This window comes from Pogonomyrmex barbatus, unplaced genomic scaffold (assembly GCF_055798465.1).
Source record: "Pogonomyrmex barbatus isolate J1 unplaced genomic scaffold, ASM5579846v1 scaffold19, whole genome shotgun sequence".
Classification (NCBI taxonomy): domain Eukaryota; kingdom Metazoa; phylum Arthropoda; class Insecta; order Hymenoptera; family Formicidae; genus Pogonomyrmex; species Pogonomyrmex barbatus.
This window is the reverse complement of record NW_028297115.1, coordinates 3,853,406-3,874,909: the sequence shown is the minus strand read 5'-3', so window position 1 is coordinate 3,874,909 and position 21,504 is coordinate 3,853,406. Positions and strand designations below refer to the sequence as shown.

Here is a 21,504-nt window from a genome sequence, read left to right as displayed (position 1 = left end):
TAAATTTATAGTGATAATTTTTATATACTTAAAAATATCAAATTTCACGTCTGGAGATTTGTTTAATTGCAGATTAACTCGCCGAATTTTGATAGATTCCTCGGAAATAATTATAAGGAGATACAACCGTTTCCCTCCGATTTTAAGCTTCAAATATGTTAAAATATAGACAAAAATAAGAAACACATATTTTCTTCTGCGTTCTCGCACGTTAAAGGGATGAAACCATTTCTTGAACAATTTTGATTCTTTCTTCCGGAATGAATATCGTTCAAACCGTTAAAGATATGCAAAAAAGTTTTAAACAAAAGTTTTACGGTTGCAAGTACATTTTACAATGACACATTCGAATTTTTCAAAAATGTTATATTTTTGAGCATATATCCACCCTTACCTTTAATTTTTAAAAATTTTTTAATTTTTATAAGAACAAAAATTAAAGAATATTTTATGCTAAAAATAAAATAACGATATGAAAATCATTTTCCAAATACGCATTTTTAAGAAAAGAGCAAAAAATACCTTTATATATACGCTCCATTATGTCTTGTACTGCGCGGGACAGCATTAAAGGCAAATACAACACAGTCCTTCAGTATAATATCAGTGCAGTAATGATTATTGAAATAAGAGCTTTTTTATAACTTTTTAATATTTTTTGTTATGACAACAACAACAACAACAACAACAACAACAACAATAATAATAATGTTATGAAGCATCTTGACGCTCCGTTACTAAACGTGCGCCCTGGCGAACTTCAGCCAAGCCGCCCGAAATCCGCCGAACAACTCCGACATTAAGCGAACATAGCGCGTAAGGCGACTTGTCACGCATCGTATACGTGAGCCATCGAAATCAGTTGTTTGTCAAATGACATTTTGACACGCGGAGAACCAACCAAGCGGTACCGGGTACATAAATCCGGCAAATTTTTCGACTCGTCATCAGTCCGATAATCCGACCAACCAGCACGAGAGTTTTTGTTTCCGACCAATAATACCGAGCGTTCTCGCTATTCTCTCTAGTACAACGAATGTTCTCGTTTACCTCGTCCGAATATCTGAGCGTTCTTAGATATTCTTCCTGCACAATGAGCATTTTCATTATCCAGTCTTAATATTTGTTCTCGAATATTTTATTCAAACGAGCGTTCTCGTTATCCGTTATCTTCATATTCGAGTATTCTCGAATATTCCATCCGAGTATTCTCGTTGTACTACTCGAATACCGAGTATTCCCTCTGTACGACGAGCGTTCTCGTCATCCATCCCGAAACTGCGAAAACATGTGTCAGGAACGCGTTCTCGGTTGTATAGCAACCAATCCATCCGACCGCTTGGCGACACGTGAGCGCGGTTGCCTAGCAACGCGCCACATCACCGACCCACGCGCTATCCCGCGAATACACGCATTCGGGCTGCGTTCCGATATTCATTGCCAGTATTGAAAATATATAGTTCAGGTCACGTTATTTTGCGGATTACTGAAATTATATTTAACTTATGCGAACGGCGCCACTGACGACAGGAGAACCATTTTCGACACACTCCGTAACTTCAATTTTTAATTAAAATATATTGTTGTAAATTTCTGGCGCCACCATTCTTTTATATCCGGACCCCCGAACTCCCGATCCATGTTCCCGCCTCTGCACCAAACACATGACCAAGCAGGAACGTACCATACAACAATAACGATAACAATAATTATAGTGATAGCGGATTTCTTAAACGGCATTTAAATATTGATAAATATACCGATGAGAGAAATCTGCCCCGATGACTTTGACCTTGATATATGTTATCAAGATTACTCTGAGTAATAATCAAAAAGTTTTAGTCATCGCTCATTATTCATTAAAAAGTTATTAACAAAAACGGTTTGTGAAATGTACTAGTTTGGGTCAGTTATAGCATTAATAAAATTTTCCATATAGAACGGATCGTATGTATCGGCGGAGGAGGGGTGGAGCCCCTACATTCCTACGCCAAAAAAACCTGTTCTGACCCAACTCGTATCACAGTAATAGTTAAATATCATTGTGAAAAATTGTAAATTAATGTGGAATCTTATTTCGCGTTGAAAAGTGTATGCGTGAAGATAGTATATTCCGTCCCCCTTTAGTAAAACCCCGCTATCAAAAGATCCCACACGGAACATGACGTCCATTAACCTTTACAGCCTCCATGCGACATCTATCTTTATGATGGAAGTCAGATGGACCTCTAATGGAAATCCGTATTACTTCCATGATGGAGCTCCAATGGCTCTATTAGCTCTATTAGATCTCCATTAGATGTCTATGTAGATATTTCATGGAGATTGTATGGATGAATTACGGATGTTTTATAAAACTTTCATGGATCATATATAGATCTTAATTAGAGGTTTTAGACTCTTTGTAAATGATTATTTTGTGATAAAAATGAAAAATATATACTTATAAATAAATTAAAAATTTATTTATAAATATATATTCTTAATTTTAGCTATTGCATATGTCTTATTTAATTGTGTATGATTATACCAAATGATTATACCAAACATAAAAAACGTATTTCAAACAAAATCATCTCATGTATTTAGTACAACAAATAAACGAGCAAATAAAATATATAAATTTATAAACATTTCTCACATGAAACATAACAATAAAAATCCATATAACATATAATTTTTACAACTTTATGTAATTAAATTATCTACAAGAATTGCATACGCAATCATATTGATGTTGAACTATTTAAAGCAAATGACAATGTGATAACATTCACTAATCGAAGATCTGTCATACTTTTATATCAAAATTGCAAGTTTAGTTTATGATATCATTCAGTAACAATTTTCGGCCGATCATTAGGTGAAGCGAGTTCGAGTTAGTATACCAGAAGGAAGGGTGGACGATGGCTTCCGAAAAAATGTGCGATGTTACCAACATTGCAAGATAAAAAAAATTTCATTAGTTCCATTGCACGCTGCATATATATACATATATATGCGCTTTCATGCCTTCGTAGAAATATTTTTGTTCAGCATTATAAAATTCATTTTATTAACTGAAAGATATCTATTAGATTCGGAAAAAATTAACGGAGATTGGATTTGAACTCGGGATCCCTCGTCTACCAATCCGACACTTAGTCTGCACGACCACGACGGCTCCTCTCTGTTAGCTGTTTATATTCCGAATCTCTTTCATGACCGCTTACGGTCGTCTAAATTCTTACATAACTTTTTCTGATTATTTTATAACATAAATTAAATTTTATTTAGTATTTTAATTATAATGTAATATAAAAAAATAATTGATATATTTAATATTCTGTTAATAATTATTAATAACTTTTTCATAAAGTCTCCAATGTGTGTTTATTAATTTTCCTCAAAATCGTATAAAACATCCATAATTGATCCATATAACCTCCATGAGACGTCTACATGGAGGTCTAATAGAGGTTAAAAACGCGGAACTATAGATCTCCAATAGACGTCTAATGAAGGTTTCATGGCCGTCCAATGGAAGTTATAAACCTCTATGGTGGATCTTTAATGGATATCTATTGGAGGATTTTCGTTCCGTGTGGAATCTAATCTAACCCAACCCGTATTACGGTGAGTAGGAATATAAGGCGGGTTCTAACCCAGAAGCGTTGAGGGGGGTGCGGGTGTGCGGGGGGAACGGCGCGCAACCGAGGAGCTCCGGGGCGGGGGGAGGGGGGGACGGCGCGTGTTGGGCGACCCATTGAATGTAAACAGCGTCGACAATTGATACCTTCAGAGCACCGTGATAAATAATTGCCAAAAGATAAATAACGAATTGGACGCGTGGACATGACGTCAGAGGGGGGAGGGGGCCGCCGCCGCCGCCGCCGCCGCCGCCGCCGCCGCCGCCGAGTAAAAAATTAAAAAAAGACTCACCAGGTTGAGGTAGAAAGTCACTTAAAAAAAAGTACAAAAGTCAGTACGAAAGTCACTTAAAAAGTACAAAAAAGAAATGTCCAAGAAAAAAAATGTACAAAATACACACAAAAAAATGTTTAACAAAATCCAAGAAAAAAAAAAGCACTCGGTCACTGTAACAAAATACACACAAAAAAAAGAAAAATGTTAATAATCCATGAAATAATTTTTACTCCCTCCGGATTATTCGCAGGAGGGAGACTTCATTCACATATCGCGAGATTAACCCGCGGGGGCGACTTCTAAATAATTATTCTCCTCCTCTTCCTCCTCTTCCTCCTCTTCCTCCTCTTCCTCCTTTTCCTCCTCTTCCTCCTCTTCCTCCTCTTCTTGTGCCAAAGCCAATGCATGAATATATTCGTATAAAGGTATTAGCCATGGCAATTGCGTGGCACCAATGAGAGGGTTATTATCAATATAATAAATGCATTGTTCCTCCACAAATACTATAAAGGTACCACGGTACTCTACTCCGTTGAATCTTGCGCGGAGAATGACGCGTGGTAATTCCATTGCGTTGCACTCAAAGTTCTTCACGCAAAAAACAATTGTTTTTTTACGCACTAGTGCTTCTTTGCGCACAAAAATTATTATGGAGGCCACGTTTCAATGCCTCCACAAGACTCATGAGACTGAACGCGGCGAGAGTCAAGAGAAGCGCCGATACTCCAGTTACTATAAACAAATCGGGGAGACCTATGATGGCTTTTTTTCGTAGAAATCAACGTACGTGTCGCGGCGAGTCAAGAGAAGCGCCGATACTCCGGCTGCTATAAACAAATCGGGGAGACCTATGATGATGCTCTGACAAGGGACAAAGAAATTGTCGATGATATATAATGGGTCCATGCAGTGTGCAGGATCACAGTAGATGGAAGTCTAATGTGAGAGAGAGAGAAAAGCGTGCATACAAAAAACGCAAAAGTATCGCGTAGTGTCTAACGAGAAGAAATGGCAAATGACAAAAAGACATCACAGGAATTCGATTATTTGGCGTATATTAGAGATGTGTTAAAAATTACTTATCCAACGGAAGCAGTAAGTATATTTATTCACATGTATCTTTCTAATGTTTAAAAATATTATTAAACTCAATATTGTAAAAAAATATTAAACTCAATATTTTTGTAATTTGACAGACATTATATCTCGATGGTATTGCAATCGTGGAAACTGTACAAGTACGAAATCTAATAAAAATTCAAATACGCCACCCGAATGGAGTACGTAACTTTTTCTCCTTTTTTTCTTTTTCTCTCTTTTGTCTTTTTTCCTTTATTTGATATGTAATGAATTGTGTGAAATTGAGATTTTTTATTATTTTTTGCAGTACTTATGCATATATGACATCAAGATTAATGGCTTTATGAATATCAATCATCGGCGATGGATACGATATCAGCGTCGCCAACACAAGGAATATTTACATTTTCTATGGGAAGAAATTACTCGCGAGGACGTATTTGATCTGCAGAGACTCTTTGGGTTACGTCCATATGAAGAGGATGAAGAAGTGTGGTGAACAGTGGATAACAGTGTGGTGGACAGTCTATAGGATATTCTCATTTATTATTTTTGAATAATTACATAATTGAATAGTTACATAAATAATATAGATCCACAAATATATACAATACAATACAATATATACAATAAATATTATAATATATAATACAATATATAATACATATATAATACAATAAATATTATAGTATAAACAATAAATAAAAGTGTATGAATTATTCTTTTGCATTAAATAAATATTAAAAAAATTTTTCACTTTTTTAAATTGTGATTCAATTTTTTTCATGTCCATGCCCAACACCCCGACCTACATTCCTGCTCGACGCGCGCGAGTCATCCCGACAAAATAAACTTCTCGGCGTTATATGATAAGAAGCGGTACGGCGATCGTTAGAATTATCAACGCATGGAAAAGAAATAAAAAACGTAATTCGTATATCATATTTATTTTATTCATGGTTATCTGACCACCAATTAAATAATTTGAATACATTTTGTAATGCGCAATTAGTATAGTGATATCCGCATCGCATAGTATTATCAGCGTCCAGATTGTTTAGAGAATCTACGTTTTCGTAATCAGCATCCAGAGTCTCGATGTACACGCGCTCATCGTCCAGAAGTAAATTCCACAGCCATTGTCGTTTTTCGTGTCCCTTGACATATACGACAGCATCGCTGTCATCGTCGTCGTCGTCGTCGTCGGCGTCGTCGTCTTCTTCCGTTCCATGCACAGCTTTTGTAATCAAACTCTTAGCTTTGCTGTATGGAATCGTTCCGTCGTCCCATCGTAGTCTATGGTGATGACGTATCACCCAACGTGCGCGAGACTTGTCGGCACTTGCGAGGAAATGCCATGGTATAGGGCTTGCGAAAATATAGTGAGAGAGAACGGTCCGTTTTCTGAGAGCGGCAAACTCCTTTACAACAAACTGTCCTCCAACGAGAAAACCTTGCAGGTCTACGAACGTTGGCACGACCATGACGAGCAATTTTTCGAGACTGCGGTCGATTTCGATGTATCGTAGATTTTATTGTCTCTCTCTCTCATGTGCCAGCGATGCTCTTAGGTGATCTTGCGTACAACATTGGTCAACGGATTGTAGTGAACCACGCGATCGTGTATAATGAGGCAGTACGCGGTGGTATTCATCGGTACGTTCTCCTTAGTCTCAAATTCCAATCTCACGTCCACGGTTGCGCTCTTGACCGATTCGTTTTGTCGAGAACAATCGATGATTACGAATGGACCGTTATGTAGAAAAGACGTGACGGTGAGACTCGGCTCGAGATACTCGTATCCGTAGTAACCCTTGCAGAAACGCGCGTATGTTTCATACAACACGGACCATCTGTTTTTGTCGAAATCAAGATGCATATCGTCGTACGGATAACATTCCGAGTTCAGATAGAGTTTCACGTTGGTTAAATTGCAGTCGTCGAATCGGCTCGTGTCCTCAGCCATGACATTTTTGCGACCTGTTTGCAGAGCAAAGATGACGTATCGCGGTTTCTCGAGCTGAGTAGCGGTCTTGATGGCCCACGAATGCTTGGTTGTACGCTGTAACAGCGGAAACTCGTACAGATCCCACGAGCGAAAAGCCATGCTCAAGTATCGTCCGCTCTCCAAAGTGCGCAGCATCGATAGTTTTTTTATCTCGCTCAATAACACGTGCGGCATTCGCCATTGTATCTTGAATAAGTCGATCACGGGATCCAACGCCGAATTTCCCATCAGGCAATTGTTGTCGTTACGAGATCGTATCAAGATCAATTCGTGACGAGCGTTGATTATCACGCGTCTGTAATCCTCGCAAAATCCCAACAGTGCGTAGAGAGGTACGCAAAAGTTAAAATATCCATCCGCGCTGGTATGCGCATCCCAACCGGCATTCCTCAGAATCACGCTTCTGTCGGATGATGTCGTTACGTAATGTTTGAGCGTGCTGGTTACGCCCACGTTTCTGTTACGATCAATCTCCACACCATCAAGCTCGTATCGAATCTCATCGAACAGGAACGCGACAAAATTATTTCCCAGCACCACATCAGATCCCTCGACAACTCTGTTCTTCGTTAGTTTTCCCTCGATATATAGAAAGCTTTCGTACGGCAATGTGTACAGATCCTGTTGCTGTATAGGTATTCTTATCTCATCGCTGTACCCGAACGTCGTATTGGCGAACGGGTTATACGCATGAGTCTCAATCTTGACGATGCGATCGTCGAAGATTGGCTCGTCTTCGATATTTAGGATATCAGTCATTTCACAAGTTGCGCACCGCGAATCCTAAAGCTTGTAAAAATTTAACGTTCGACGCGTTAAGTTTCTTCCTCTTCTTGATGCAGCCGAATGAGCGAATATTGTCGATCGATGTTTTCTTTGTAAAACAAGATGCGTTATCTCTCTGCGTATGCTTCGCTTCGTTCAACACGAGCATCTCAAATGTCACGCTCGCGTTATCGCTGTCGCCGTCGTACGTGCAATCTGACGGTGATCTCTTCTCCTCTGAAATCGAGCAATCGTCCGTTCTGGTCAACAATGCGTATCGTTAGCTCCGTAATGCTCCGTACGATGACTGGCAGGTAAATGATCTGCATCGGCCTTTCCGATATCTTATATCCTGGCGGCACGCTCGGTGAAAATTCGTGTATCGTGTGCACACTTTTGTCGTTGCTGTATGCGCCCGCGGTCACGTTGCACTCTACACGGATAATGTTTACGTTTATTATGTTGATCGACACGTCCGATTCGTGCCACTTTCGCGGTTGCAGTATACGCCTCGAGAAACCCAGCAGCGATCCAATGTTACGAGGCTTGTTAAAGTTTATTCTGTAGGCGCATTTAATTTCACATCTCATCGTGTTGTAATTTGCGCGGAGCACTATCGGGTATTCTCCAATCTCGTCATCGCCGCGCGCGGTGTCACCAGCGTTACCCTCGGGCGCGTCGCGTCGCGGACGTTTCCGTAAAATCTCACGTTTCAAAAATTCATTTATGGCATGCAGTTCATACGAACCCTCGGGAATCGTAATTTCTGCATCGTCTTTGCCAAAATAAAATGTATTATTCGAAGCGTTTACATTCGGTATCGTGTGATAAGTCTCCAAAATTGTTAGACCAAGCTCGTAGTCATCGTCGCTCAAATCTATGGCTGGAGAGTAATTTGTCGCGAGAACGCTGCTCTTCCCGCTCAGCGTAAGCGTCAGCGACATGATGGAAAAAGCGTTCGACGAATACTGAGACGCCGCGACATTTTGTCGGACTTTATAAATTCACGCGCGTCGACCGTTTTGGAGAAGAAACCACAAGCACAGCTGTCCGCAGACGCTCTGATCGTACGTCTGATAGGACGTTCGATTGTACTCTATCGTAGCATCGTCTCCGAAATATCGTATCAGTTCCTTGGGCGGTCGAAGATTACCAAAACTGTCAAAGTACACAACGCGATTGTTTCTCTTTGCGTACGCTACCCAATGAGTACCGGGGCCCGTCGTGTCGTCCAGATTTACGATACCGTTTTCATTTCGACGCGCGCCGCTAATCGGTAATGCGTCACGCATGAAAACACCTCTAAAGTACGGTACGCGCATACGCTTCGCCAGCTGGTCCAATTGTACATTGGTGGTTACACCCGTAGGTATTTTTATCGTCTCTTTGGCGTTTTTTTTTCTTTTTTTCTTTTTTTCGCTGTTACGCCTCGTCCGCCTTTGTACGGGGCGAGATACAGTCCTCGTCCGTATTTGTACGGAGCGAGATACAGTCCCTGTCCGTGCGTTTCCATCGCGCGACGTTGCGCGACTTTCCTGTCGTTTATCACTTTCGCCACGCTGGCCGCTCCGCCGATTAAGGACCCGAGAGCGCCCAAAATTGGCAAAATCGGTAACACCCCACCTCGTTTCGCCGTTGGAAGTATTCGTTTCTTTTTTTTGCCGGTTTTTTTCTTCGTCTTCATACCCATGCCGATCTTGGTTTTGGCTTTCATCGCTGTCCAAACGGCTGCAGCTGCAGCTTTCTCGCTCAGAGCCGAATCTCTCGCGATGACGCGTCCTAAGGCTTTATCGGCGAGTACCTTGTCCGCCGCGTGTCTGTCGGTGAGATCGTTGCTCTGAGAATACGCAATGTCGTGTTCACGGCACGCCGCGTCCAGTGGATTTATGCCCGTTTCACCTCTGGCTAATCGCTTTTTCAGCCGAGTACCCGGACCGCAAAACTGATAGCCGGGGATATGTAGTTCGAAAGGAAGCGCGTTTATCGCTCGATTGAGCAGACCTCCAATGTAGCCTTCGTTTGACGCTGTTGCTGGCATAGGCCACAATCCTTTATCTTCGGTGCAGGACCGTCTATATGATCTCGATCCCACGATTGATTATAATGCTCGACGCAGCGACGATAGGTTTGAACCTCCAAATCCGCCTTTATATACTCCGGAAGCTTGTCCCACACGTGATCGATATAATTACCGCACACGCGTAACAGTACGACCTTCGGTATATATTGCAACTGCTCAGCGCTCAAATCCCGAATATCGGAGGGATGCGACAGCGCGAGATACATTTTTGCTACTGAGCGATTCGTGGTTTCGCGCGCCTATAAATAGGCGTTCGATCGAAGCCTAGATAACGCAGTGCGAACATGAAATTTGTACGGCAGCCGCTGACGATACGCGTCGCGAACTGTGACGAGAGAGCGCGAATGATGGGAGACATCGCGACGGAGCGCAAGCACGGTGAAATGTTACCGAGTACTATACGCGCCATCATTTGCGGGCCGTCGAATTGTGGTAAAACCAACGTTCTCATAAGCTTGCTCGAGAGTCCGCACGGTGTACGTTTCGAGAACGTGTACGTATACTCGAAATCGCTGCAACAACCGAAATATCGATACTTGGAAAATTTACTAACATCGATAGAAGAAATCGGCTACTTTACGTTCTCCAACAACAGTGACGTCATTCCACCGAGCGAGGCACGTCCCAATTCGATCTTCGTCTTCGACGACGTTGCGTGCGATAAGCAAGATGCTGTGAGAGAATACTTTTCGATGGGCCGCCACTCGAACGTCGATTGCTTCTATCTCTGTCAGACGTACGCGAGGATACCTAAACATTTGATACGCGACAATGCGAACCTGCTGATTCTGTTCAAACAGGATGGTACCAACTTGAAACATGTTTACAACGATCACGTGAATACCGACATGTCATACGATGAATTCTGTGCGTTATGCCGCGATTGTTGGCAGCGCGAGTATGGATTTCTAGTGATAGATAAGGACAGTCCGCTTATCAATGGGCGATACAGAAAGGAATTTAATACGTTCGCGGTACCGTAAAGTGGTTAATCGATGTCGATACGTGGAGCAGGCAACATGGATAACACCAAAGATCGCGAGAAAATAGCGAAACAGATTGCGAAAACGAGCGATTCGATTCGCAAAAAATATCGCGCTTTAAAAATTGGTAAAATAGCTGAAGATACAGCGTTGGAGAAACGCTTCAAGCCCATCGTCGAACCTCTAAAACAGATTGTTGAAAAAACCGAGGAATCTCAATCGATTGAAAGAGAAGCAAAGGATCTCGGTATTAAGAAAAAACAAAAACGTGAAGACAGCGATGACGACAACGATAACGATATTACTACTACTACTGACAAGGATTCATATTGGACGGATGTTGGATGGTTGAAATTAACGCCGCAGTCTAAAAAACAACGTACAACGAAAGAATTGAAAGCCGCGTCAGATTCACTCGTGTTCGATACGATTACACCGATACAATCATCGAAAGATCTACTGAAAGAACCACCGCTGTTCCTGCAAAAGGAAGATGTTTTCGAAACAAAAGACGCCAGTGAACCGTCATTCGAAACAACCATCAAACAGAGTCTGCAAACGCAACAAGGTCGAGAAGCGTTGCATAATCAGCTGGGACCATTAGGGCAAAAGTACGTAAGCCCTCTTCTCGATGATAATGGAAAAAACGATACATTTGATCGCGTATACGGTGTTTATTTTGATAAAGACAGTGGTGCGATGCTTGGTGACAAGAAATTTGACGTTGACAAAAATGACTCCATAATCATAGACAATGTGAGATACAATGGTACACCAGGATTGTACGAATTGATCTTCAAGAGACTTCCCGATGACGCGGTTTTTACCGAGGATGACAAACAAACGTATAAAAGTATATTGTTAACAACAAATGCTCATAGACGTGGTCACAGCGCCCATAATCCCATCAAGGGCAATAGGGGATCGAAGTATATTAACATCATCGCTCCGCTCGTATCTACGTATGGAAGTAGCGGGCGTAAAAAGGGTGCAGGCGTGAGCAATATACCAACCGCCATGAAGTTAAACGACAACAAGATCGATTACGTGCATTGGGACGATCCCAACGAACTGGTGGATCGACTCCGATTGCTCGACGCTTCGCACCGAGCTGGTAACAACGCTCACGACAACGAGATGCTGTCGATCATCGAGGAACTTCGCGAAGCCGGCATTATTATAAATTAATCGCGTATCGATGAAACGAGCCAGTCGATTAACGTCAGTGAGGAAAAAAACAATTTTAAATTGTATATCTTATCTTTACTATTAAACATCGTTGAAACATGCGATCCGATGGACGTGAAAAAAATATTAGCTCCGAGAGGCGACGACTCGTTGAGGAATTGCACGCTCCGGCGAGGAGAAATTTTCCACGAAGACGTGTCATAATTCGGGGATACGACGATCTGTGGCAGGCTGACATCGTCGAGATGCGTCCGTACTCGAGTTTCAACAGAGGTCATCACTACATACTCACCGTCATCGATGCGTTGAGCAAGTACGCCTGGGCCGTACCGCTCAAGAGCAAGGTCGGAAGCGAGACGGCTAACGCTATCGCCGAGATAATTCGAGAGAGCGGAAGATGCCCGAGAAACTTGCAAACGGATATGGGAAAGGAATTTTACAATGCTGATGTGCAACAACTCTTGAACAAACACAACGTTAATCATTATTCCACGTATACGGTGTTGAAGGCATCGATCGTCGAGCGATTCAATCGCACGCTTAAGAACGACATGTGGAAGATGTTTACGCTCAACGGCACTTACAAGTGGGTCGACGCGCTACCGCGTCTCGTGTCAGATTACAACGCGCGCAAGCATCGTACTATCGGCATGCGACCCGTTGACGTAACTCCCGCGATCGCCAAAAGACTCTTGGATACGGTATACAGCGCGATAAAGATCGCAGGTCCAGCAAAATTCAAAGTAGGCGAATCGGTACGCGTGAGCAAGTACAAGACACTTTTCGAAAAAGGTTACACGCCAAATTGGACCACCGAGGTGTTTAAGATCGTTAAAGTGCAACGTACTAATCCCGTAACTTATCTGCTCGAGGATTATCGCGGAAAATCGGTCGCGGGTGCGTTCTATGAGCACGAATTGCATCGCGCGACTCATCCGGACGTGTATCTCGTGGAGAAAGTACTACGCAGGAAGGGAGACAAGGTTTACGTCAAGTGGCTGGGATTCGATAGATCGCATAACTCATGGATAAACAAAAGCAGTGTGATTTAAATCATTTTTTTTTTATTTTTATAATGTATTAAAAAATAAATATACACTGTATACATGTATACAAAGAGTTTTTTATTATTGTTTTCTTCCATTACATTTTTTTAAACTATACATGTATGTAACTTACGAGAACACATGTAAAATTATATGTATTAAGCCGAGTATAAATTAAAAAAATCGAAGAGAGAATTAAAGCTAATTCCTCAGCAGGATCTTGGTTGCTATTATAAATTATATATAAAATAAATTTGAACAACTAAATTTGAACAACTAAATTTTATTGTAAAAACTACATATAAAAATTACATATAAAAACTACAAAAAATACATACATCTATACTACATATATAACAGTATAAAACTACAAGAATACATACGTTCATACATACATACACAGATATGATACATAGGTACATACATACATACATACATACATACATACATACGTGCATATATGCATCATATAAACTATATAAAAAATATAAAAATATATGTACATTGTATAAACATGTATATATATATATTACAACGGAATCCGCCAATGTCCCCACGGTAACGTCTCCGTCGAATCCGGTACGATGTATCGTTTGTCGTCGTACGGACTCAGAGCGATTTTCGACTCGGACACCGTGTATACTTGGTGTAGCTTGGATCTTATACACGACTGGCGACGAGTCATTTCGATCTCTTCGTTCAAGCACCGCGTATAATCGTCGAACGTTATTGTTCGCGTTACGACGTTATTCTTTACACCTTTCGCCTTTTTAATGTCTTTTCTACCGTCCACCCTCACCGCGTACATCTTCGCTCTGAGTCCGACGAATTCCGTCATTATCGCACCGTTATTCTCATCCTTCATTAGACCGGGTACTTTTTTATTCGCGAGAGATATCCCGTACGCGTTGTCCGTCGGATAATCGCTCGTATCGAATCTAGCGATATCGCGTTTCATCGCCTCGTACACATCATCGCACTCGATGTGGTATACGAGACTGTCCGTGTCGGTGTACATGATCTTACATTTCTCGCGATACGGCGGTGACATGTATTCGTGGTGAAATTCGTACAAGCAGATTTTCGATATGTCGAGTATACACATACCCACGTAAATCGGCTTGTTGAATTTTACCTCGAGTTTACGCATTTCGACGGCGATTAAGTTTTCCGCAAAGACGCTGCGGCTATGGAAATTTGGTTTCGCGATCATTGCCTCCGCGCCATACCGTCCGTCCCATTTGGTCAAAAGTTTAACGTCGACGTGATTGCGCACATTTTCCATTGTTTTACCGAATACCGCGTTGTTCATTAATTTGTACAAATTTTTCTCAAAATCATTTTTCGCGTACGTTCTAAAGTGTGTATTGAGTTCGATGTAATCGCGAAGCCAGGCGGATTGAGCAAATTGTAATACGCGATGTATCTTTGCGATACGAAGACCATGGCGCGTACATTGCTGCAGGTTGCGATAATGGATGACGTACCGCTTCTTATCGTATAACGTCGCGAGAAGTTTATCCTGCCGCGTGCCGGGTGGTTTATCGCGCGCCGGACAGAAAGGTAGGTCAGTGTGTCGATCGTGTAAATGATGCGGATACTCGAGATCGACCTCGAGAATATAACCCGTAGACGAATCCGGAGCGATCGCGCTCGCGTCAAAGTTCTCAACGTCTTCCATCCATCGAAATTCGGCATAGGGCAGCGGTTGACACATCGCCCATCCGTACAGATTATTTACGTCAAAGTACATAAGGTATGATGACGGTTTCGACGGGTCGTACGAATGCATGTATTTGTTATTGGCCTGCGCGTATCTGCCGGAACATTGACTGAGACCGCCGCGTATACCGCGTTCGATAAACATAACCATATCGATGTCGGTGAGCAACTCAAATTTTACGCGCGTATGTTTCAACATGGCGTCCCACGTGAAACCTGGCAATGTGTAGTAATGCGCGGGATCGAGTCCATAACTCGCGACGCAACTTTCGCGGAAATTTTCGAAAACGTCGGCCAATAACAAGACATCGGTCTTGAGATATAGATCGCTGTATTCGCCGAGCGTTCGGATGGAGAACCGCTGCCAGACGTTCGCGGCGTGCGCGTAATCGTTCTCCGACACCGTGTCACCGGTCAACGAGCTATAGAACGATTCGCGCGGTGGTAGGTGCGTGTCCTGCAGCTTGTCCGCGCGATCCACGTATTCGTACGGAAAGACACCTTTGCGCGTCAACAAATCAAAATTTTCGTTTGAGACCGTGGAAAATTCGGAACGTAAAATTTTTAATTTTTCTTTCGTTAGAAAAGATGCCAATTTATCAAGGCTGGTATTTAAAAATTTGTACGAATCTATGAATCGCAAGCGTACGCAAGTTCGCGAATCTGATCTCTCGGTGGTATCTTTAACGTGTTTTGTAAACGAAATATATTTTTCTTTTGTTATCGGCAGCACGTCGATCCTGCCTTCGAACGCCGTAGCTATTTCCGTGATGATAAAGTGCGCGTCATAACCGGATAAGTTGTGAAATACTATGGGAATGCAATACGAATCTTTATAATTTAGATTACAATTTAAGTGCGCGGGACCACGGTAACGACCGGTAAGATGGCAATGATCGCGTACCCGCGTGTCATCCGACGCAAATGATTTCTCGCAAATGTGACAACGCGTCGCGCTACGATATGCCTCCCACTGCTCTCTCGACAACGTTTCCATGGGGACATTCGCGGATAACAGAATTTTTATTTGATGCGCCAAATCTTCGAGTTGCCGAACGAACCACGCAACGCAATCTTCGTCGCGACGAAATCGATATACCGACAACGCGTCGTCGTACGAGCATCGCACGTAGTATCCGATGCTAAATACCTCGTGCTGCTGGTAGGTGTACGATGCGTCTTCCCTCTCTGCCAGTTCCGTTCGCCGTAGTACGCACTCCAAGTCCGCGTAAACGATGAATGGAAGTCGTTCCTTATTCGTGTGGTTCTTAAATTCGAGCCACTTGTCGTCCTCGCTCGGCAGTCGGATGGCGCAATCGTTCATCTTTTCGCAATCCGTTGTATGTGACTGCAATCTTTCAGACGAACTGAAGTAATGTAGACATCTGCAAACAGAAAATATGATTTTTTTAATAAACAATTTTATAAGAGATTTTATAAGAGAAATAATAAAATTTGTTAAAATACATACCGGTCGCAAAAGTATTTCTTGCATTTCTTCTTGTTTATTTGCGAGCTCACAAGACGGGACAGATCTTTAATGTACGCAAAGTGCCCCGCGTTGTCGTCGCGCGAATCCTGCACGTACAATAAATTTGCGTGCTTCTCCATCTTCCTTGATGTCAGCCGTATCGGGAGAATCTCCTTTTCCTTGATACCGTAGACGTTGATTGAGATGTCGTTGAGATGTTCGAACTTTTTAATTTGATTCAACGTCATCGGAAACGTAATGTCTTGGAGATTTAACACCGTCGTATAATGTGGATACGACGATTCCCGATTTGTATGCCTTTCGACCGGATGCAGAGCCGCGACCACTGACCATGCGAAACACGCATTATCCGTTGACTGCACGTTAATTACCGCTCGCTTTAACATAATTTCCCGCGGTAACTCGATGTAACATCCCGCGTGCATTGGATTATATTTGTTCACGTTTATAGTCAAATTTAGAATTCGCGACAACGCCCATCCACTGTCGCGTTCTTGGAATTCTTCGAGCGACGCCAACGTGGGTTCGATGACGTGCTGCTCGTACCACTCGTCCAAATTTGACACTCGAAAGAGTTCACTATTTTTAGTGTTTATACTTTTGTTCGCGCGTTTATCGCCCGTCACAAACTCGCCGTTAAATGCAGTGTTCACTTTCACACTATCGTGTCTTTGTATAATGTCTCGCACTCGCTCGAGCACTACACCACCAGCGTCTTCTAAAAATTGTCGCGGCTCGATATAGTCCACATTGATCACCGCACCAGTCAATATACGGCTTTCAAATGCCGTATCGATTTCTCGCCAAACGAGAGATCCATTGTCTCTACTGGTGCTCGCGTACTCACCACCAACGTGCACGAAACGTCTTTCTAGTTGTACTTTTGCACCCGCGAGTCGCGCGATCCTCGCCACTGCAGATTGTCTATTTGCAACGGTGAGTCGAGGACGCTTAACACGGCTAAGTTCTTCGAGTTGTTCGATGCACTCCTCACATCGTTGCAACCACGCGAAACACTCCACCAAGGTAGCGACTTGGCTGCACTGCTCCAGCAGCTCGCGTTCCACTCGCTCTAGGTGTTCCATATTGCAAAATCGTGATTCTTTTAAATTGTTGTACTGTCTCATCAAAAAACAATTTTACATTTTTTTACTTTCTTTTTTTCTTTTTTCTATAGCTGCTTTAACTCGAAGCCAGTATACAAAGCGCTGTATTTCCGCCATGTCCGGAGATTGATGGGAATAGAACAACCATATATGATTATCGCTTCTTGGAATTATCTCTGCTACTTTTTGCCGCGAGAGAGGTAGTAATATATTGTATGCGTGTCCTCTATAATGATAATATGTGCACGCTTCCAGAATTATTTCCGCTCTCTCAGAAGGAGCGGAGAAGCAGAGAGTCGAATTGTAGCGTCCCTTAACTCTTGGACGAGGAATCGGGAAATGGGGAGTTGAGGTATAGTGTCTCTTTATAAAATACACCGCCACGTTCACTGATAGATGAGAGATTGAATCCCATAACGGAGAACTTGTTAATTCTTCCAATGATCTTTCCATATTGTTTTTATATCACATCACACTCTTCCACTTGCATATGCCTCGTTCACAATATTGTCTTTTTTCAATTTGTGCAAATTGGGCACATGTTGCATGGCATTATCACACAGACGGACTGTTGGCAATTGGAGCAAAATCGGCTGTTTAGCGCATTGAGAGTATCTATCTCGTGCTTCCTAACGGCATACAATACTCCAATGTCAGTGTCCGCCAGACGAACCATGCATTCGGCACACAGAGTTAGTGCACCACCCGTTGAATAATAAAATTGTATTGAACAATACTTATTATTATTCAACGCAAGGAGTTCCGAACGGGTAACAATTTTTTCTGCATAATCCGTAAGGTCATCACTTTGATCACTTACGTAATTGCTGTCGTCAGACAATGCGTGCTCTTCGTCTTCAATATCAATGTCAATATTGTCAATCTCTATTTCTATTTCTTCTTCATTTTCAAACACTTCGTCCACTATATCCACAAAGTCTTCCTCATCCATATTAAACACATTTTCTATATTCAACACATTATCCATTTTCACCGTCAACTATTTTTTTCATATTAGACTTCCATCTACTGTGATCCTGCACACCGCATGACCCATTATATATATCATCGACAATTTCTTTGTCCCTTGTCGGAGCATCATCATAGGTCTCCCCGATTTGTTTATAGCAGCCGGAGTATCGGCGCTTCTCTTGACACGCCGCGACACGTACGCCGATTTCGGCGAAAAAAAACCATCATAAATCTCCCCGATTTGTTTATAGTAACCGGAGTATCGACGCTTCTCTTGACACGCCGCGACACGTACGTCGATTTCTACGAAGAGCTATCTTTTCACGGGCTCTTCCTAGAAAAAAATTTGAACGAATCGCGCTCCTTTGCGAACATGTCGCTACATGTTTGATTGCAACAATGAAATTCTTAGAAAAAAGGGGGAGGGGAAAGGTGGGGGGATTAACGGTTTGCCATGTCAAAAAAAATTTACGCGATCAGTCCTCCTCCATCGAACGATCTGCACGACAAAACAAAAGGTACTCCGCTCCTCCGTCGTTCGAACAACACGTAATGTATTCTGCCAAAGGAAACAATGCACCGTACAATGGCGAAAAACAAAAGAAGGAATGTAACGCGTAAGTTTCACCTGCATTTTTTTATTTTTTTTCTCTTTTTTCAATATTGTGCAGTATTATATATTTAATTTTCACAGTATTTCGGTGGAGCGTCGCGCGGTGCGCTTACTGAGCAGACGTTACACTCTGACGGCCACGGGTTACAAATTTCTGGAAATTGGAATCAACGTTGGTCCACCGAGCTACGTGGAGATCGCTCTGGGAGATCATCGGGGACAGGAATTGATACTGTCTCTCGAAACGTGGAAGGGACTCTACGAGCAGCGATGGAATATCTATAAATTGCTGCGAAATGATTACAAAGACAATTTTATAAGCGTTGGACCGTTAACCGTCAGAATTTGTCTGATAAACGACGTTACACTCGTACGTCTTGAATCTTTGAACGTACGCGTAACGATGATCGAATCAACGTTACGTCGAATGTTTGCTCTGGACGAATGTATCGATGTGACGTTCGATCGACTCGTCAGATTCGTCGATACGATCGATACCAAGTATACGCGATTCTCCAACATCGCGTCTGTTGTAACAGATCCCGAGGAAGTGCCGAACGCGATACGCGATTGCGATACATTCGATAGACGTCAACTCGTCGATTGCGAGCTGTTAGCTTTAGTTTTTAGTGTATAAGAAAAACACATGTGAATAAAAAAATTTCACACTTAAAAATGTATTCAATTTGTTTAAAAATATAAACATATATAATATGCAAAAAACATATATTTCTTTCATTTCTTTCTCCCCCACCATAAAATAATTAGAAAAAATAACATTCGCCATAAGAGAGAGAGCCGCAACGGAAGAGATAATACGAGAGAGAGAGATATTTTTTTTTTTACTCGGTGGTGGTGGCGGTGGCGGCGGTGGCGACGGTGGTGGCGGGCGCGGCCCCCCCCCCCCCTCCCCGCTCTGATGTCATGTCCACGCGTCCAATTTTTTATATCATCTTCGTTATTTATCTTTTCGTAATTATTTATCACGGTGCTCTGAAGGCATCAATCGTCGATTCAATCGCATGTTGTTTACGTTCAATGGCACTAGAGCGTAAGCTAAGAGCCATGACACTAGGGCGTAAGCTAAGGGCCCTGGCACTAGAGCATAAGCTAAGGGTCAAGAGCCCTTGTTGAAAAAATCCCTCAGAATCATTCTGTTCCTCGTACGAGACGGACTCATTCTACCATACCATACCAAAACCAATATAAAAATGCAAAAGGAGGAAAAAGAAATGGAAAATTATAAGAAACAAATACACGATCCAGAATTTGATTGTACTGTAAGTAACTAAAAATTATTTAATAAATAAATATAATAAATATAATAATAAATTTTTATTTTCTTTTTTAAGATACAGAAAACACAAAACCAAAAAACAAATTATACCACAATGCTGGGAGATCCGGAACTGAAATGCATCAGAGGCCCAAACAAATTTAATACAATACGAGTACAATACTATAGTTGTATATTTTACGAAACCGTACCACCTAAACGCAAGATATGTGGAGACTGTTTTAATCCAGCCGAAATAGGCGCAGAAAATTTTAAAAAATTACCCCTTCCAAAATGGCATAGCCACGCGAGTATTAATGATAATAATATACATGAGAAAACACAATGTATAAAATGTCATAAAACACTTTTACAATTAAGAAAACTATTAGATTGCGAAAAATGTATTAAAAATTATATAGTAGAAAAAAAACCAATAACAGAAGAAATGTACTTGTTTTAAGATATAATATATAAAATAAATATTCAATAACACAATAATCACCTAATAAAATAAACAAAAAAATAATCACCCAATAAAATAAACAAAAAAACGAGACAGATATTTTTTTTTTACTCGGCGGCGACGGTGGTCGCCCAACACGCGCCGTCCCCCATCCCTCTCCCTCCCCGGAGCTCCTCGGTTGCGCGCCGTTCCTCGGCAGCGACGGTGGTCACCCAACACGCGCCATCCCCCCCTCCCCCCGCCCCGGAGCTCCTCGGTTGCGCGCCGTTCCTCGGCGGAGACGGTGGTCACCCAACATGCGCCATCCCCCCCCTTCCCCCGCCCCGGAGCTCCTCGGTTGCGCGCCGAAACCAATAACAGAAGAAATGTACTTGTTTTAACATATAATATACAATAAATATTCAATAACACAATAATCACCCAATAAAATAAACAAAAAAAACGAGACAGATATTTATTTTTTACTCGGCGGCGGCGGCGGCGGCGGCGGCGGCCCCCTCCCCCCTCTGACGTCATGTCCACGCGTCCAATTCGTTATTTATCTTTTGGCAATTATTTATCACGGTGCTCTGAAGGTATCAATTGTCGACGCTGTTTACATTCAATGGGTCGCCCAACACGCGCCGTCCCCCCCTCCCCCCGCCCCGGAGCTCCTCGGTTGCGCGCCGTTCCCCCCGCACACCCGCACCCTCCTCAACGCTTCTGGGTTAGAACCCGCCTTATATTCCTACTACGGTGATAGTTAATATTAGAAGTATCAACATTTCTTACTTATTAAACGGACTAAGCGGTCACTTTTGA

At 42.2% G+C, this 21,504-nt stretch overlaps 3 protein-coding genes across 3 annotated transcripts in view; 1 reads left to right on the top strand and 2 right to left on the bottom strand.

Moving 5' to 3' along the window:
• LOC105423029 (uncharacterized) overlaps nucleotides 1–21,504 on the bottom strand; it is a 314,375-nt gene that overhangs the window by 63,269 nt on the left and 229,602 nt on the right. The gene's annotated exons all lie outside the window — the stretch shown is intronic.
• LOC148936933 (uncharacterized) lies at nucleotides 3,652–5,752 on the top strand. Its single transcript, XM_089075664.1, has 3 exons — nucleotides 3,652–5,001; nucleotides 5,103–5,186; nucleotides 5,294–5,752. Exons 1-3 carry the CDS (start codon nucleotides 4,915–4,917, stop codon nucleotides 5,483–5,485), a joined length of 363 nt encoding a protein of 120 aa, XP_088931790.1. The 5' UTR covers nucleotides 3,652–4,914; the 3' UTR covers nucleotides 5,486–5,752.
• Nucleotides 16,198–17,402, bottom strand: LOC112552559 (uncharacterized). The gene has a single exon (XM_089075662.1). The coding sequence runs from the start codon at nucleotides 17,395–17,397 to the stop codon at nucleotides 16,237–16,239; it is 1,161 nt and encodes a 386-aa protein (XP_088931788.1). The 5' UTR covers nucleotides 17,398–17,402; the 3' UTR covers nucleotides 16,198–16,236.

What these genes read in the sequence shown, in the direction of transcription:
- LOC148936933 (XM_089075664.1), top strand. Translation starts at nt 4,915, where the DNA reads ATGGCAAATGACAAAAAGACATCACAGGAATTCGATTATTTGGCGTAT. An exon ending in TTACTTATCCAACGGAAGCA is followed by an intron (nt 5,002 to 5,102) that starts GTAAGTATATTT and finishes GTAATTTGACAG; the next exon opens with ACATTATATCTCGATGGTAT. An exon ending in AAATACGCCACCCGAATGGA is followed by an intron (nt 5,187 to 5,293) that starts GTACGTAACTTT and finishes TATTTTTTGCAG; the next exon opens with TACTTATGCATATATGACAT.
- LOC112552559 (XM_089075662.1), bottom strand. Translation starts at nt 17,397, where the DNA reads ATGAGACAGTACAACAATTTAAAAGAATCACGATTTTGCAATATGGAA.